We start from the raw sequence: 18870 nt of genomic DNA on the forward strand, positions 1-18870 counted from the left end.
ATGCGCCAAGCGGGAGCCTCGGCGAGAGTGCCTGGAGGATGTAGTTCCCAGGGCTTAAAGGCCTGCCACCTCCCCCGGTCCTGGAGAAGATATGGATAAACGCCCCAAAATGTGGTACACGTACTCATAGGACTCCCCCCACTTTTTAAACATGGCTTGTAATGGTAAAAGAGGGAAAGAGGCGCCCTGAGACCACTGCTACCTCTCCAGGAAGGCAAACGTTGGGAATGGGCCACGAGCTGAAACCCCCCCTCTGGGTCTCCTCAAAATCTCACAGCATAAACCACAATTCACAGGTGCCTGTCACTTTTAAGATTTAACTTTTAATCAGCCAAACATCTTGCGCAGACCCTGCGCCAGCCCTGCATCTCGTTTCTTCCCCTGAATGATCACTTTTCCCAGCTCCTCCTGGGCTGCGCGGTTTTTGGGGTCTACCGCCAACACCTTCCTGAGGTCAGCAGTTGCTTTGTCAAGGTTCCCAAGGGCAGCCTGGGCAACCCCTCTTCGGTACAAGGCCTTTAAGTGGTCAGGCTCCCGCTCCAGCACTCGGTCACAGCTCTGGGCAGCCAGCTGGGGCTGCCCTAGTAGCAACTGACAGGCAGCCAGGTTGGCGTGTAGAACAGTTCGTTCTGGAGGGCCAGGTGGGGGTAAAGTCAGCAGCAGCCGAAGAGCCCGTCCATAGCATCTGGCAGCCCCTTCAGGGTTCCCAGCTCTAAATAATTCTGTGCCCCTCGTGCGTTCTTTCTTGGCCAGGGCTTCCTTTTCACTGGCCTCCAGCTCCCAGGAGTCCCTGCCCTGCGTGAAGGAGGCCAGTTTGAGCCTGAATGGAGATTCAGGGTGCTCGGAGATCTGAAGCTGTGCCTCCTCACCTTGACGCATGGACTCCAAGCATTTCTCTATGAGCTCCCCCCAAGTCCCTTCCCTCCACGGTCCTAACCCCATGGTTATCTCTGTCCAGCCCTCTGGCAGGCCTGACCCAAAAGGAAACCCAAAAGCCAGTACCCGGCAGCAGGAGCCTAGCTTGGGTTTGTCCAAGCCATGGCCGCGGATTATGATCTTCTTAACAAAGCTTCCGTCGGGACAGTACCAGAGATCAGAAGCTGGAAGGGGCTCTGGCATCTCCCTGGTTGATCCAGGAGACTTCACTGAGTCTCCTTGAAGTCCAGCAGCCAGTTTTTCAGTCTCTTGAGGTTTCTCTAGAACTCGGCTGGCCAGAGCTGAGCTCACTCTCAGCTCGAGGATTTCAGTAGGACAGTCTTGGGGCTGCTGCCTAATCTCGGTGGTTGACTTAAGGTTTTCATGGGGGTTCTCTTCCCGTCGTTGTTGCGGTTGAGAGGTGTCCTTGTCTCCTATTAGACTGGCCGGTAGCGTCTCCATTTGGTTGACCGGTTCCTTCCACCAGTGAGTGAACGGTGTTGGTCGGGGTGGGATGGATCAATTTCAGGTCAGCACCTGAAAAGAAAACCCAGAAATGCTAATGGCAGGATTATTTCAATTCCCTTTTCGTCGTCTCCCGTCCTTCGGGGACCCAGGACCCCCCAGTCCTCAAAGTCGTTTTTGTGTTGTTGTTTTTTTTTTTTCCTTCAAAGATCTCTGTCCGGCTGGAGCGTCCAGTCCCCCGAAGAGCTACTGTAGACCTCCTCCAGAACTACACATTCCACAAACCCCTGCGGTTCGGGTCACCGCCCAGCTACGGACACCCGGCAGAGCCAAAAACTACCTGGGCGGCCGGAACGCCTGGCCTGGTAGCAAGAGCCAGACCATTTGAATCACGTCTTCTTTCGGAGCCAAGTGCTTTGAGTACTATCCTGGGAGTCTTGCTCCAGGCGGAGAGGACGGTCGAGGGCCAGGAGCACCTGGGGACAAGGACAGCTAGCGCTGGAGCCCGCCAGGCTGCGAGTCGAATCATATTCCCGGCAGCCAATCCGGAGGACTGAGAGGCCTGGTGGGCCCGCCTTTTGGACGTGACGTCATTTCCCCAGCAACCGGAAGCTCCAGGCCTTAGCAACCGATCTTGGCCGAATCAAACCGAGCTCGGCTAGGTCCGACTGGCCCGATTGTTGAGACTGGAAGCCTGAAGACTGGGCAACTGGGGTCCCTAGGGGGAGTGAGGGAACGCGGAGCTGGTGGTGAAGGAGAGCGGTAGCAGTCCTTTTGTCTGGGGCCTCAGGCCCACCTGTGCTGTTCTCCTTCCTCCCGGTGTTCGAGCTCCGAGCCAGAGCCGCGCAGCCCAATGCGTCACCCGTTCAGCGCAAGGTGCTGCAAGAGAAATCCTCAAGCTTCTTTCCTCCAACTGCCTATCTTCCTTTGTGGGGTCACCTGAAGCTTCTCTTCCCTCGGACTCATTCATTGCCTTTCAAGTCTTTTTCCTCGGAAATATTAGTGCTTTTCAAATCTTCTTGTGCATGCATATCACCGGGGGAACCTGTTAAATCTCAGGATTTGATTTAGGAAGGATGGGGTGGGGCCTATGATTCTGCATTTCATTTCTCCTTTTCTTTTCTTTTTCAAGATTTTATTTATTCATGACAGACACACACAGAGAGGCAGACATACAGGCAGAAGGAGAAGCAGGCTCCTCGCAGGGAACCCGGGACCCAGATCACGCCCTGAGCAGAAACCAGACCCCAACCACTGAGCCACCCAGGCGCCCCTCTTTTTTTCTTTTTTTTTTTTTCTTTTTTAAAACGATTGTATTTATTTGAGAGAGAAAGAGCACAAGCAGGAGGAGGGGCGGAAGGAGGGAGAGAAGCAGGCTCCCCTTTGAGCAGGGAGCCGGACTTAGGGCTCCATCCCAGGACCCTGAGATGGCCCGAGCCAAAGGCAGATGCTTGCTTAATGGACTGAGCCACCCAGGCGCCCCTTTCTTTTTTCTTTTCTTCTTTCTTTCGTAAACTAAAGTCTACTTTATTCAGATTTCTTACTTTTTGCCCAGTGACTTTTTTCTGTCCCAGGATCTTACCCAGGATACCACGTGCCATTTAACCATGTTTCCTTAGCTCCTCTTGGCTTTGAGTTTTCTTTGCCCTATTTTTCACCCTGTTTTGAACTACTTTTCAAGAGATGCTCTTTAACTCAAAACAATTTGGGGGGGGGGGGGCGTTGGGGGACTCCTGGGTGGCTCAGTGGTTGAGCATCTGCCTTTGGCTCAGGGCGTGATCCCAGGTCCTGGGATCAAGTTCTGCATCTGGCTCCCCAAAGGGAGCCTGCTTCCCTCTCTGCCTAAGTCTCTGCCTTTCTCTGTGTGTCTCTCATAAATAAGTAAATAAAATCTAAAGAAAAAACCCAACAATTAAAAAAATATTTAAATTCAATTTAGTTAACAGTTACATTAGTATTATTGTTCAAGGGTAGAATTGATTGATGCATCAGTTGCATATAACACCCAGTGCTCATGACATCATGTGCCCTCCTTAATGCCCATCACCCAGTTACCCCATCCGCCACCTACCTCCCCTCCAGCAATACTCAGTTAAGAATCTCTTATGGTTTGCCTCCTTTGTTTTCTTTTCTTTTCTTTTTTTTTTTCTAAGATTTTATTTATTTATTCATGAGAGACAGAGAGAGAGGCAGAGACACAGGCAGAGGGAGAAGCAGGCTTCATGCAGGGAGCCCGATGTGGGACTTGATTCCGGGACCCCAGGATCAGGCCCTGGGCCAAAGGCAGATGCTCAACCACTGAGACACCCAGGGATCCCTCTTCTGCCCATTTCTTGACTGGATTATTTGTTCTATGTGTGTTGAGTTTGATAAGTTCTTTATAGATCTTGGACACTAGCCCTTTATGTGATAAGACATTTGCAAATATCTTCTCCCATTCTGTTGTCTTAGTTTTGTCAACTGTTTCCTTTGCTGTGCAAGAGCTTTTTATTTTGATGAAGCCCCAATCATTCATTTTTGCTGATTCTGTATTTCTAACAAGCTCTTGGGTGGTGATGCTGCCGATTCATGAACCACGCTTTGAATAGTATGATTCTAGAATACCTGTGCCCCTTCAGTTTGTACTATATTTTGCCTCTATAACTGGTTAAACCTGTTCCATTGGGTGTGTCAGTGGAAAACTGGTCCTGCTCCTCCTAATAAAAGATGTAGGTTCCTTTTATTATTCAACCTTGCTTGACCAGCTCTGAGCATGGGCAGGGCCACCACAGCTCTTCAGGGAAGGAGAATTCAGTTCTCAGTACCTCATTTTGGCTCCTTCCTCAGTTTGCTCTCTAATAACCTGCCATTGTGCCTCTGACTATAAGGACCATCCCAGGACAGCCAGAAGGAGAGATAGTTTCATCAGTAGGCACAGAATTGTGTCAAAACACTTCTCTCTCTGTTTTGTATTGAGACTCAAGTCACTAACCTAGACTTCTCAAGTTTTATTTCTGGGTTCTGTGTCAGAATAACCTTAATCCACTGCCACCTCTTCCCCTATGGCTAAATATTCTGATTTCCTGTTGAAAATTAATCCACCTTTTCTCCCTCCCTTTTCCTCTTTCTAATTTCAAGGATTTTTGGAAAAGGCAGGACATCTAGAATGAGTCACGAAAAGTTTGATTACACCGTAATCCCTGGACAAAGTTGGCTGATTTGTATTGTGTGCCTTAACTGAGAGGGCCACTCTGATGACCCTTCAAAGATCAACTTCTCTCAATTAAAAGAAACTGTAGTGTGCTACAAATGTATTGTTTTGTAATGTTCTCTTATTTTCTGTGTCGATTTCAGTTCTGACGGACTCTACAAGGCAGAGGCCTTGTCTCTATTTCTTTTGTGTCATCTCCTTCATTCATTCATTCATTCAACAAGTACTTATGAGCACCTGCTATGTTCCAGGCAGCATGCTAGGAAATGGGGATACATAAATGAATGAGACTGACATAGTCTCTGCTTTCATGGAACTTCTAGTCTGGCCAAGGGAATACTAATTACAGTGGCATGAAGAAGGGTGAGATGCTATGAGAGTGGATGAAGGATTAGGAGACATTTTTGCTGCCAAAGAATGAATCAGAACTGAATCTCAATTCTATATAGACCCCATAGAAAACTATTCAATTAAGTGGTTGACTTTGTCTCTTCAGGTGATCCCTTGTCACCACTGTGACTATAAAAATACACATCAGGGGATCCCTGGGTGGCGCAGTGGTTTAGCTCCTGCCTTTGGCCCAGGGCGTGATCCTGGAGACCCAGGATCGAATCCCACGTCGGGCTCCCGGTGCATGGAGCCTGCTTCTCTCTCTGCCTGTGTCTCTGCCTCTCTCTCTCTCTCTCTCTCTCTCTCTCTGTGTAACTATCATAAATAAATTAAAAAAAAAAAATACACATCAGGCTCCCCGCATGGAACCTGCTTCTCCCCCCTCCTGTGTCTCTGCCTCTCTCTCTCTATGTCTATCATGAATAAACAAACAAATAAATAAATAAATAAAAAGGGGGATCCCTGGGTGGCTTAGCGGTTTAGCGCCTGCCTTTGGCCCAGGGCGCGATCCTGGAGTCCGGGGATCAAGTCTCACGTGGGGCTCCCAGCATGGAGCCTGCTTCTCCCTCCTCCTGTGTCTCTGCCTCTCTCTCTCTACGTCTATCATGAATAAATAAATAATTAATTTTTTAAAAAAATTAGAAAAAAAACCATACAAACATAAGCACATAAACTCCTAAAAAAATCCAAATTATCCAAAATGAAAATATTTCTATTTTTTAAATAAAATTTGAACTTCATCAAAATGAAAATACAGATTTTAAGTTTTATGAAAGAGGGCTCAGAATCCTCAGAGGAGAAATCCATGAATCTTTTGCTTCCCCCAGATCTCAGCTTGAAGAGTAGGAAAGGACCAAGATACGAAGACAAAGAAATGGGGAAGAGCATAGGTTCTTCCACAAAATGTTGCTGCATGAATATTAACTGATTCACCTCTTGCTCTCTTCTGGTTCCTTGCCCTGGAAGCCTCGTTATGCTGGGATTTAGCTCTCTAGGGATAGTCACCAAGGAGTCAGGAAGAAGCAGAGAAATAAACTGGGAGGATTATATCCCCAGGCCTAACTAGGGAACCTGGGATCTGAGAAGGACACAAAAAGAGGATGACAAGTGAAAATTTGCTTACCTATTGGAGTAGAAGCTTGGACTGCTGAGTGAGGAAGGAGCAATGTTTCTCTCCTTTCTCTTTCCCCTAAAGATTTGACAATGAACTGGAAGAAGAGCAGCCTTGAGGGGAAGAGCTGAAAAGGAACATTCTTCTCCAAGTGACTAGATTCAATCCAAACCTACCACGAGTGTCCTCTATTCTCTCTCTTCTTTTGGTGTTTCAAGGACTAACCTTACCAACACCTAATTGTATGGATGCTGTGGGATTTCCCCTGCCTCAGGTTAGAGGGATGGGGGGTGGGTAGCAGCACACAGCAACCTCTGGAAAGAAAGTGAGATTAAGAAAGAGTCTGTGGGGGGATCCCTGGGTGGCGCAGCGGTTTAGCGCCTGCCTTTGGCCCAGGGCGCGATCCTGGAGATCCGGGATCGAGTCCCAGATATCCGGGATCGAGTCCCACGTCGGGCTCCTGGTGCATGGAGCCTGCTTCTCCCTCTGCCTGTGTCTCTGCCTCTCTCTCTGTGTGACTATCATAAATAAATAAAAATTTAAGAAAAAAAAAAAAAAAGAAAGAAAGAAAGAGTCTGTGGGGATCCCTGGGTGGCGCAGTGGTTTAGCGCCTTCCTTTGGCCCAGGGCGCGATCCTGGAGACCCGGGATCGAGTCCCACATCTGGCTCCCGGTGCATGGAGCCTGCTTCTCCCTCTGCCTGTTCTCTGCCTCTCTCTCTCTGTGACTATCATAAATAAATAAAAAATTAAAAAAGAAAGAAAGAAAGAGTCTGTGTTAAGAAAGTCAAAGTCAAAGGGACATCTGGGAGAATGGAAGGACTTCGGGGATGGACTGTCACTTCTGCAATCTGTGATTATGGACAATAAACCCTATTCTGGAACAATTCTCCATCTAAGTCATAGGGTGCATTTAATGCCTTGTTGAAGATTGTTCTCAGGGAAATACCCATATATGACAAATTTCTGAGGATTAACCTATAAATAATTGTTTTTAAATCCTATCTGGAGTCACTTCCATCTGCCCATCTTCTTTCACCTCCTTCCAAGGTGGCTCAGAGGATCTGGCCATATTCTGCTACTCTCCTTGCCCTATCCCTTAAGGGCATTGTTTATGTTGGTTTCTAATTGAAGTATAGTTGACACACAATGTTACATTAGTTTCAGGCGCGTGATGTAATGATTGGACAAGTCCATAAGTTATGCTATGCTCACCACAAGTGAAAAAGACATCTGTCACCCATACAATACTATTACAATACCATTGACCATATCCACTATGCTGTACCTTTTATCCCTGTGACTTATTCATTCCATAACTGGAAGCCAGTATTCCTTCCTCTTTCACACACTTTGCCAAACCCCCTGCCTCCCACTTCTCTGGCAACTATCAGTTTGCTCTCTATATTTATGGGTCTGTTTCTGCTCCATGGGGGCATTGTTTTGCCTTCATCAAAGATCTAAACTTATAGTGGAAGCCTAGAAGAGGTTCAGGAGCTGGTGCAAGATAATTTGTGAGCTGGTGGTTGTTCCCTGTTGTCTCCACACACACAAAGCATGTGACATCTGCCCTCCAAATGGAAAACCCAAAAGACTCTCCAAAATTTCTGGAGCTCATACAGGAATTCAGCAAAGTGGCAAGATATAAAGTCAATGCACAGAAATCAGTTGCATTTCCATATGCCAACAATGAGACAGAAGACCGAGAAATTAAGGAGTAGATCCCATTTACAATTGCACCAAAACCCATAAGATACTCAGGAATAAACCTAACCAAAGAGGAAAAGTATCTGTACTCAGAAAAATAAAGAACACTCATGAAAAAATTGTGGAAGATGGGACGCCTGGGTGGCTCAGCTGTTGAGCCTCTGCCTTTGGCTCAGGGCATAATTCCAGGATCTGGGATCCAGTCCCATATTGGGCTCCCTGTGGGGAGTGTGCTTCTCCCTCTGCCTGTGTCTCAACCTCTCTTTCTCTCTGCCTCTCATGAATAAATAAATCTTTTTTAAAAATTGAGGAAGACACAAAGAAATCGAAAGATGTTCCATGCTCATGGATTAAAAGTACAAATATTGTTAACATGTCTATGCTACCTGCAGCAATCTATACATTCAATGCAATCCCCATCAAAATACCATCAGCTTTTTTCACAGAGCTGGAATAAGTAATCCTACAATTTGTATGGAACCAGAAACCAGAACAATTTGTATTCCCTGAATATCCAGAGGAATGTTGAAAAAGAAAACCAAAGCTGGTAGTATCACAATTCTAGACTTCAAGCTCTATTACAAAGCTGTAATCATCAAGATGGTATGATACTGGCACAAAAACACATAGGTCAATAGAACACAATAGAGAAATGGACCCTCAGCTCTATGGTCAACTAATCTTTGACAAAGCAGGAAAAAATATCTAATGGGAAAGACAGTCTCGGGGCAGCTGGGATGGCTTTAGCACCGTCTTCAGCCCAGGGCGTGATCCTGGGGACCTGGGATCGAGTCCCACTTTGGGCTCCCTGCATGGAGCCTGCTTCTCCCTCTGCCCATCTCTCTCTCTCTCTCTCTCTCTCTCTCTGTCTCTGTGTGTCTCTCATGAATAAATAAAATCTTAAAAAAAAAAAAGGAAAAGACAGTCTCTTCAATAAATGGTGTTGGGCACCATTGGACAGCCACAAGCAGAAGAATGAAACTGAACCATTTTCTTAGAATACACACAAAAACAGACTCAAAATGGATGAAAGACCTATGTGAGACAGGAATCCATCAAAATCCTAGAGGAGAACACAGGCAGCAACCTCTGTGACCTCAGCCATAGCAACTTCTTGCTAGACATCTCCAAAGGTAAGTGAAACAAAGGCAAAAATGAACTACTGATACTTCATATAAAAAGCTTTTTGCACACTAAAGGAAATAGTCGACAAAATCAAAAGACAACTGACAGAATGGGAGAAGATATTTGCAAATGTCTTATCACATAAAGGGCTAGTATTCAAGATTTATAAAAACTTATCAAACTCAACACTCAAAGAGATAAAGAATCCTAAAAATTAAAAAAAAAAATTAAAAAAAAAAAAAAAAAAGGGATCCCTGGGTGGCGCAGCGGTTTGGCGCCTGCCTTTGGCCCAGGGCGCGATCCTGGAGACCCGGGATCGAATCCCACGTCAGGCTCCCAGTGCATGGAGCCTGCTTCTCCCTCTGCCTGTATCTCTGCCCCTCTCTCTCTCTCTGTGACTATCATAAATAAATAAAAATTTAAAAAAAAATTAAAAAAAAAAGAGATAAAGAATCCAGTCAAGAAATGGACAGAAGACACGAACAGACATTTCTTCAAAGAAGACATACAGATACCCAACAGACACATGGTAAAATGCTCAGCATCACTCAGCATCAGGGAAATACAACTCAAAACCAAAGTGAGATACCACCTCACACCAGTCAGAATGGCTACAATTAATAAGCCAGGAAATGACAGATGTTGGCAAAGATGCAGAGAAAGGGGAACCTTCTCACACTGTTGGTGGGAATGCAAGCTGGAAGACAGTATGGAGGTTCCTCAAAAAGTTATTTTTTTTTAAATTTATTTATTTATGATAGTCACAGAGAGAGAGAGAGAGGCAGAGACACAGGCAGAGGGAGAAGCAGGCTCCATGCACCGGGAGCCTGATGTGGGATTCGATCCCAGGTCTCCAGGATCGAGCCCTGGGCCAAAGGCAGGCACCAAACCGCTGCGCCACCCAGGGATCCCACCTCAAAAAGTTAAAAATAGATCTATGCTGTGACCCAACAATTGCACTACTGGGTATTTACCCCAAAGATAAAATGTAGTAATCTGAAGGGCCACTTGTACCCCAATGTTTATAGCAGCAATAGACAAACTATGGACAGAGCTCAGATGTCCATCAACAGACAATGGATAAAGAAGAAGAGGTGAAAAAAAAAAAAGAAGAAGAAGAGGTGGTGTGTGTGTGTGTGTGTGTGTGTGTGTATAAAATGGACTACTACTCAGCCATCAAAAAAATGAAATCTTGACATTTGCAAAGATGTGGACGGAACTAGAGGATATTATGCTAAGTGAAATAAGTCAATTAGAGAAAGACAATTATCCTATGATGTCACTCATATGTGGAATTTAAGAAATAAAACAGAGGATCATAGGAGAAGAGAGGAAAAAGTAAAACAAGATGAAATCAAAGATGGAGACAAACCATAGGAGATTCTTAATCATAAGAAACAAACTGAGGAAAAAAAAGAAACAAACTGAGGGTTGCTGGAGGGGAGGTGGATGGGGGATGGGGTAACTGGATGATGAACATTAAGAAGGGCACTTGATGTAATGAGCACTGGGTGTAAAAAAAAAAAAAAAAAATGAGCACTGGGTGTTATATAAGATTGATGAATCACTGACCCCTACCTCTGAAACCAATAATGTTATATGTTAATTAATTAAATTTAAATAGAATTAAATAGAGACTCTGGGTGGCTCAGCTGTTGGGCCTGGGCATGATCCTTTGGCTCAGGGCATGATCCTGGAGTCCAAGGATTGAGTCCCACATTGGGAACCCCGCAGGGAGCCTGCTTCTCCCTCTGCCTCTGTCTCTGCCTCTCTCTCTCTCTGTCTCTCATGAATAAATAAATAAAATCTTTAAAAAATAAGTAAAATTAAATAATACATAAATAAAAATAAAACTTAAAAAATTAGAGAAAATGTTAAAAAAAACTGACAAATCTCTGATCTCTACTTCTGAAACTAATAATACAATATATATTAATTGAATTTAAATAAAAATAAATAAAAATTTATTAAGAGGGTAGATATCATATTAAATGTTCTTAGCACAATAAAGTCAATTAAAAAAAATAGGGGTGCCTATGTGGCTCAGTGGGTTGTGTCTGCCCTCTGCTCAGGTCATGATCCCAGGGTCCTGGAATCGAACCCCATGTCAGGCTTCATGCTTAGCCGGGAGTCTGCTTCTCCCCTCTGCTCCTGCCCTGACTTGTGTGCTCTCTCTCTCTCTCAAATAAATAAATGAAATCTTAAAAAAAATAAGAAAGAAAGAAAGAAAGAAAGAAAGAAAGAAAGAAAGAAAGAAAGAAAGAAAGAGGGATCCCTGGGTGGCGCAGCGGTTTGGCGCCTGCCTTTGGCCCAGGGCGCGATCCTGGAGACCCGGGATCGAATCCCACGTCGGGCTCCCGGTGCATGGAGCCTGCTTCTCCCTCTGCCTGTGTCTCTGCCTCTCTCTCTCTCACTGTGTGCCTATCATAAATAAATAAAAATTAAAAAAAAAAAACTTTTAAAAAAGAAAGAAAGAAAGAAAGAAAGAAAGAAAGAAAGAAAGAAATGAGTGAAGTAAGATTCTTATTCATTCAATAATCTTTACAGGTTACTTACTTTACCGGTTACTCAGAATTTGTCAATGAAACATGGAGATAAAAAAAAAAAAAAAAGAAACATGGAAATAAATACAGGATCCCCACCAGTAGTCTGATAAGGTAAGGTGTCATAGTTAACAAAAGCTCCAGATGCAAGGGCAAAAGTGATAAGTGGCAGGGAAGTTACTTCCCACTGGTGCTAATCTGAAAAGTCCAGAGTCCAGAGGGTTGAGCCTTGGATCATGGCCATAATTTTGACCTAAAGAGATTGAAAGGATTTCTTGCAGGTGAAGGAAGCAAGGCAGAAGAGGTAAGGAAATGAAAGCCACTTTACATTCAGTATCATTCATCTCTGGCTTGTCAATCTCAGCTTTCTCAGAGTATTTCAATACCACTTACAGGCTGCCCTGTCACCAGGATCAAGCTGGTTAGAATTTTTTTTATATCCTCATATCCCTGTGCATTCCATACTCACCACATGGAACCATATGCTGCACTTACTCTCTGCCATTTATCATCAGCATGAAAGACAAAAATTCTAGCTTTCCAAGGCTAAATAAATTTTCCCTTCTGTTTAGTTTTGGTGGTTTCTGTGGTTTTAGTTCTGCTGGGATGTATGTCAAAATTATTCCTCCCTCCTCTTTGCTCCCAAAGCGTTTTTGCTTATATATCCCTTATAGGCAGGGTTTTCAGGCAGAATGAAGGTGTGTGTGAAAGGCAGACTTTTCCACAGTGAAATATTTAATTACAAGAGCTGCTCTTTTCTGAATCTTGACCATGCATTATGACCATAATACCAGGCATTGTGCTGTTTTTTTTTTTTTTTTTAAGATTTTATTTATTTATTCATGATAGACATAGAGAGTGGCAGAGACACAAGCAGAGAGAGAAGCAGGCTCCATGAGGGGAGGCTGATGCTGGACTCTATCCTGAGACTCCAGGATCACACCCTGGGCCTAAGGCAGGCGCTGAACTGCTGAGCCACCCAGGACCACTGAGCCACCCAGGGATCCCCCATTGTGCTGTTTTTAAGAGGGAAAGCCTCCTCATGGAGTGATATTTACGCAAAGACATAAATGATGTAAGGGAACAGGCGTGCAGATGGCTGGAGGCAGAGATTTCAGGAAGAGAAAAACAAGAGGGCAAGGGCCTTGAGGCAGGAGAAAATTGGATTTTTATGTTAAATTCATAGCAGTTAAGAGAACAGCTGGAGGCCAGAGTGGGTGGAGCAGAGTAAGCAAGGCAAAAGGTGGGAGGAGATGAAGTTGAAGAGATAGGGAAGAACAAGATCTGGTAGGCTTCACAGGCCAATGTGAGTATTTTGGATTTTGTTTTAAGTAGATATATGGTAGCCATCAGAAGGCTTGAGCAAAGTGAGCAATATCATCTAGTAATTTAACAGATCACTCTAGTTTCTACTCAGAGGAAGGACTGAATCAGTCAAAAATGGAAGCAGAAAATCCAATTAAGGAGCTAGTCAAAAAAAAAAAAAAAAAAAAAAAAAAAGGAGCTAGTCAAGGGGCAATGATAGAATGAGAGCTTGGATTACAGAGAAGATGAAAGGAAGAGGTCCCGAGGCTGTCTTTTCTGAAAAAAGACCTTCTCCTCTCTCTTTATTTATTTATTTATTTATTTATTTATTTATTTATTTATTTATTTATTTATGAGAGACACACAGAGAAAGAGGCAGAGACACAGGCAGAGGAAGAAGCAGGCTCCCTGCAGGGAGCCAGACAGGTACTTGATCTGGGGACTCCAGGATCACACCCTGGGTCAAAGGCAGGCACTCAACTGTTGAGCCACCTGTCTTAATATGGAGGAGTCTGGAAGAGAAGTAGGAGCTGTCAGTGAAGACAGAAGGAACAGCAAATAAGGAACTAGGGCATACAATACCTCCTTTAGAAAGACCATTAAAGGGGCACCTGGGTGGCTCAGTGGTTTAAGCATCTGCCTTCGGCTCAGGTCATGGTCCCTGGATCCCGGGATCCAGCCCCATGGATCCAGCCCCATCCATGTCTGAGCTCCCTGCCCAGCGGGGAGCTGACTTCTCCTCTTGCCCTTCTCGTGCTCTCTTTCTTTTCTCTCTCTCACTCTCAAATAAAATCTTTTTTTAAAAGAATTTATTTATTTATTCATGAGACACACACACACACACACACACACACACACACACAGAGATAGAGAGAGAGAGAGAGAGGCAGAGACACAGGCAGAGGGAGAAGCAGGCTCCATGCAGGGAACCTGACGTGGGACTCGATCCTGGGACTCCAAGATCACACCCTGGGCCAAAGGCAGGTGCCAAACCGCTGAGCCACCCAGGGATCCCCCTCAAATAAAATCTTAAAAAAGGAAAGAAAGAGTATTAAAGTGAAGAAAGCATTTCAAGGAGGAAGGAATATTCAACTGTGTCAAATGTTGCTGATGGTCTAGTACAGGGTTTCTTAATCTTGGTGCATATATATTACAAAGTAATTTAATGAACATCATGCAGCTTAAGAAAATCTTCCTGGGGTGCCTAGGGTGGCTCAGTTGGTTAAATATCTGACTCTTAATTTCCACTCAGGTCGTGATTTCAGGGTCTTGGGATCAAGCCTTGCATTGTGCTCCTCAGTCAGCAGGGGGTCTGCTGGAGAGTCTCTCTCTCTGCCCCTATCTCTCACTCTCTCTCTCAAATAAATCTTAAAAAAAAGAAAGAAAGAAAGAAAGAAAGAAAGAAAATCTTCTTCCTATTGTTAGAATTCCCTGTGTATATTCTTCTCCAATTGTAATTCCCCTCCTGCCAAGGGATATCCACTATTCTGAATGTTGTGCTTTCACTGTATACATGGGTGAGTAGAAAATGAGGTGGGGTTTTTTCTTCTGAAAGGTGAGCTATATTAGTACAGCATCTTTGTATGATGATGGGGATGTTTCAGTGAAGAGGGGGAAACTGTGCAGGGGAAATAGCAGTTAATTTCAAGAGTCCCATTTCTGAGAGCTGAGAAGGGACAGGACCCCAATACACAGATAGGGTGGGGGCTGGGAGCAGGTCAGCTTCTCTGCAGTAACAGGAAGGCAATAAATACAGCCAAGATGCAGGTGGCCTCGTAGATTTGGGGATGAAGCCAGGAGAGAGTTCTCTTCTGAAAATTTCTGTTTTCTCACTGAATAGAAAGGAAGGTCATCATCTTGTGAAACTGTGGTCTCAGACTGGGGAATGTGAACTGCCTGGGGAAATGTGAGCTTGTAGGCCATACTGAGGGCTGAAAGGAAGTGAGACCAGTCAATATGACTGTGTGTTTTTTTCCTCAGACACATTCAGCTGTTGAGTGTGGGTGTGGAACAGGCATAGTTGGCTTTAACTGGGGCTAACCTGTGTCTGAAGGAGAGAGGCAAGGGCTGAGAGTTGATGATAGCGTGGAACCTTGGGATCTACAATGGGTAATGAGGGGAGTGAAAAATTGAGGTGATCAAATATCAAAGAAGAGTGAGAGAATTGATGGATGAAAAGTGTGTGTGGGATTGAAGAATTTTTGGAATGGGGTGCTGAATGGAGGAGGAGGTGACAATAAAAGACTGAACAGATTTGGGAAGGGTGGCAGGTATTGATGGTAACCAAGTTGAAGGTATGACACAGGAAGAAGAATGGCTAAGGAGTAGGGAAAAACCTCAGTGGAAGTGAGGAAGGCCAGGAACTGTTCAGGATGCTACAAGATATTGAAGCCACCAAAAATAATGAAATGACAAAGGTGGTGGTAGAGAGGAAGGCCTAGATATCTCGGAAGAACCTAGGTACTAAATTTTCAACTAATGATGGCCCAGAACCAAATCATGGGGGGATAAGATCTCCCAAGAAGATATTAGAAGGGGCTGGAACCTCTCCCAGAGAATGGACTCTCTCCGACCATAGTGGTGCAAGAGCCAAGGGCACCATGCAGGGAGGGAATTGAAGTAAAGTGGGAGGAGAATCAAATTGGAATATGCCAGGGTAGCCCCAGTGGCGCAGCGGTTTAGCGCCGCCTGCAGCCCAGGGTGTGATCCTGAAGACCTGGGATCAAGTCCCACGTCAGGCTCTCTGTATGGGGCCTGCTTCTCCCTCTGCCTGTGTCTCTGTCTCTCTCCCTCTGTGTCTCTGAATAAATAAATTTAAAAAAAATGGAATATGCCTTCACTCCAGGAGTCTGAGTGATCTGGAGGAAGTCACTGTCATTCGCTTCTTCCTCTGCCAAATTCTCTTCCATTCAATTGAGTTCAAAGATTGGTACAAGAGATTTTATCTGATGAGGATCTAAAACCCAGACATAAGCCAAAGTTGTCTCCTGCCTTCAAGTAACTCATAATTATAGTAATGTACGTCAAGATCTCGGTAGGAAAAGATGGGAAAATGCAGATAAAGTGAACGGTGTATCGGTTTTAGACCTGCATATCTTTTTGTCAAAGAAAGTTGTTCTAGTTGAAGCCATATCCTTTGGGTTCACCTCTTCTATCTTTGTGGTCCCTAAGCCTGTAATTCTTAACCTTAGCTGCCCTTTGGAATTACCTGGGGATGTCTAAAAAAAATATTGATGCCTGAGTTGCATCCCTAGAGATTGTGATTTAATTGGTTCAGGATGTGATCTTGGCTTTGGGATTTTTAAATGCTCCCAGGTGACTCCAATGTATAGCCAGGGATAAGAATCAGTGCTCCAGGGGGGATCCCTGGGTGGCCCAGCCGTTTAGCTCCTGCCTTTGGCCCAGGGTATGATCCTGGAGACCCAGGATCAAGTCCCACATCCCATGTCCCGCGTCGGGCTCCCTGCATGAGCCTGCTTCTCCTTCCTCCTGTGTCTCTGCTTCTGTCTCTCTCTATCATAAATAAATATTTAAAAAAAAAAAAGAAATAAAAGAATCAGTGCTCCAAGGAATACCTGGAGCTCTGCCTAGAAACCACTGCAGGGTAGGTAAATTTTGGCCAAGTAGAGATGCAGATGTGAAGGGAAGAGAACATTGTGAGTACAAGCTGAGATGTGGTCTAAAACACATGACAAGCATCAAACAATTTGGTTTGTAAGAGTCTAGAGAAAGAGGTCTAAGATTTGAGAATAGCTGGGCAAGGACCTGGGGAAGGGGGTGGGAATGATGAGTAGTAATTCAGTTTGCTTGGAGATTAGGTTGAAGAGAGAAATATGGATGGTTTTATTTTATTTTTAAGATTTTATTTATTCATGAGAGAAGAGAGAGAGAGAGAGAGAGATGCAGAGACACAGGCAGAGGGAGAAGCAGGCTCCATGCAGGGAGCCCGAGGTGGGACTCCATCCCAGGTCTCCAGGATCACACCCTGGACCGAAGGCGACGCTAAACTGCTGAGCCACGGGGTTGCCCATCTGGATGGTTTTAAATGGTGGAAGGGGTTGAAGGCCAGATTACAATTTTATAAATAATTGAGTAAGCAATAGGGAATCTTGAAGGGTTTTTGAGCAGTGGAGTTATAAAAGAAATGTATTTAGGGAGGATAACCTGACAGCAGTGTTGAAGGAGACCTGGAGCTGTGAGAGATAGGAAGTGGGGAGATTATTTATTTATTTATTCATGAGAGTGAGAGAGCATGAGTAGGGGGATGGGCAAAGGGAGAGGGAGAAGCAGGCTGCCCGCTGAGCAGAGAGCACAATGCATCCTGGGGCTCTCTCCCAGGACCCTGGGATCATGAACTGAGCCCAAGACAGATGCTTAACTGACTGAGCCAACCAGGCGCCAGGGACACCTTTTAGAGGAGCTGTTGCGGCAATCCTAGATGAGGTCATTTTTCAGGCAAGGGCTGGGGAAAAGTTACTGGTTCAAAAGATAACATGATGATAGAATTGATTTGGCTTGACAGCACACCAAAAGTAAAGGCAGGAGGGAGATGGAGGAAGCATCAGATTTTCAGATAAGGGTGATGAGGAAATGGTGCCATTAACAGAGACAGGGAAACAGATTTTCAGTGGCATTTCATCATTTTGGTTTGGAACATGCTGAGTTTAGAGGACCAGCAGCTTGGTCCATGTGGCCATATTCCACAGGCACTGGAAGAATGCCTACATATAAATATATAGGTTGGAGAATGTCTCAGTCAACTCATACTGCTGTAACAAAATACCATACACTGCGTGGCTTAAAAATAACAGAAATTTCTCACAGTTTTAGAGACTGGGAAGTCCAAGATCTAAGTGCTGGCAGATTTGGTACAAGGTAAGAGCCCCCTCTGGTGCATAGAAAGCTGTCTTCTCATTGTGTCCTTGCATGGTGGAAAGGGCAAGGCAACTTTCTGGGGTCTCTTTTATAAGGGGACTAATCCCATTCATGAGGGTCTGTCCTCAAGACCTGATTGCCTACCATCACATGAGGATTAGACGTCAACATATGAATTTGGGGAGGAAACTAACATTTGGTCTATGGCAGAGAAACATTTAGTTAGAAGTGTTGTCTGAGTTTGGAGTAGATGAGATTTTCAAGGGAAAGTCTCAGAAAAGGAAAAGATCTAGAGATAGACACTTAGGGAAGGGAGGAGAGAGAAAAGGGGGAGGAAGAGGGGGAATGATTAGAAAAGTGTGCGGAAGTAGAGAGGGGAAAGATAACATGTCCTTGAACCAGCACAGTGGAGAATCTAGGGTCAAGGGACAAACACAGGAGGGTTCAGAAAGGCAGTGTGCACCTAGCTATGCAAATACCATTGATTTTGGCTCCTGGTAACTTCTGGTCATTGGGTATTATTTGAGAGAGCAGTTTCAGTAGAGTAGGGAGTGGAAGCATATTTTAAAGGGTTATGAAATAGGAAAAAAAAAAGTTAAGAAATAGTGGGTATGAAAGAGAGACAAATAGTGGGTATGAAAGAGAGACAAAGACACATCCCTGACAAGGGGGGTGGGAAGTGAGTAGCTGGTGAGGAAGTGGAAGCTGCAAATGTGAATTCTTTTTTCAAGTTGTTTGGTGAGCAAAGCACATTAAATCTGAAATGTCCAAAGGAGAACCCACAATGTCCATACTCCATCCCATCCTCCTTCCATGTCCCCTGTCTTGGTGCATGGCTTTTCTCCTAGATCATAAACCCCATGAGGTCAGTATTCACACCCATTGTTTTGGCAGATGTCTCGCCAGCATCCTGCATGGTGTCTGCAAGTTGTACGGATGCACAGAACTTTGTCCTACAGATGTACAGCTGAAGTCTACTGCTTACACACCCCGCCCCCACCAGAGGCCTCCTGGTTGACGTCAGGGTAGGAGAGGGCAACTGGCCCCAGCTAGACTTCGAGAGCCTAGTGATCTCCCTGGGGGTCTGCTGTGATCTGAATGTTTGTGCTCCCTCCAAAATTCATATGTTGAAATTGTAATACACAATTTGATGGTATTAGGAGGTGGGTTTGGGAGGTGCTTAGGTCAAGAGGGTGGAGTTCTCATGAATGGGATTAGTGCTCTTATAAGAGACCCTATAGATCTC

The 18870-nt window shown here is 44.8% G+C and overlaps 1 protein-coding gene across 2 annotated transcripts; it reads right to left on the reverse strand.

The window, feature by feature from the left end:
- Window positions 1-303: 303 nt before the first annotated feature.
- On the reverse strand, window positions 304-11573 carry FKBPL (FKBP prolyl isomerase like). 2 transcript variants are annotated; one of them, XM_072728906.1, is made up of 2 exons: window positions 11458-11573; window positions 304-1452 (listed from the first exon to the last, which is right to left on the reverse strand). In XM_072728906.1, the coding sequence occupies exon 2, from the start codon at window positions 1375-1377 to the stop codon at window positions 328-330; it is 1050 nt and encodes a 349-aa protein (XP_072585007.1). In that variant the 5' UTR covers window positions 1378-1452; window positions 11458-11573; the 3' UTR covers window positions 304-327. The 2 variants fall into 2 exon arrangements, with proteins under 2 accessions (XP_072585007.1, XP_025846300.1); XM_025990515.2 differs by lacking the exon at window positions 11458-11573 and adding an exon at window positions 1721-2407.
- Between the last annotated feature and the right edge of the window lie 7297 nt (window positions 11574-18870).

The sequence above is a fragment of the Vulpes vulpes genome, chromosome 1, assembly GCF_048418805.1.
Source record: "Vulpes vulpes isolate BD-2025 chromosome 1, VulVul3, whole genome shotgun sequence".
Lineage (NCBI taxonomy): Eukaryota > Metazoa > Chordata > Mammalia > Carnivora > Canidae > Vulpes > Vulpes vulpes.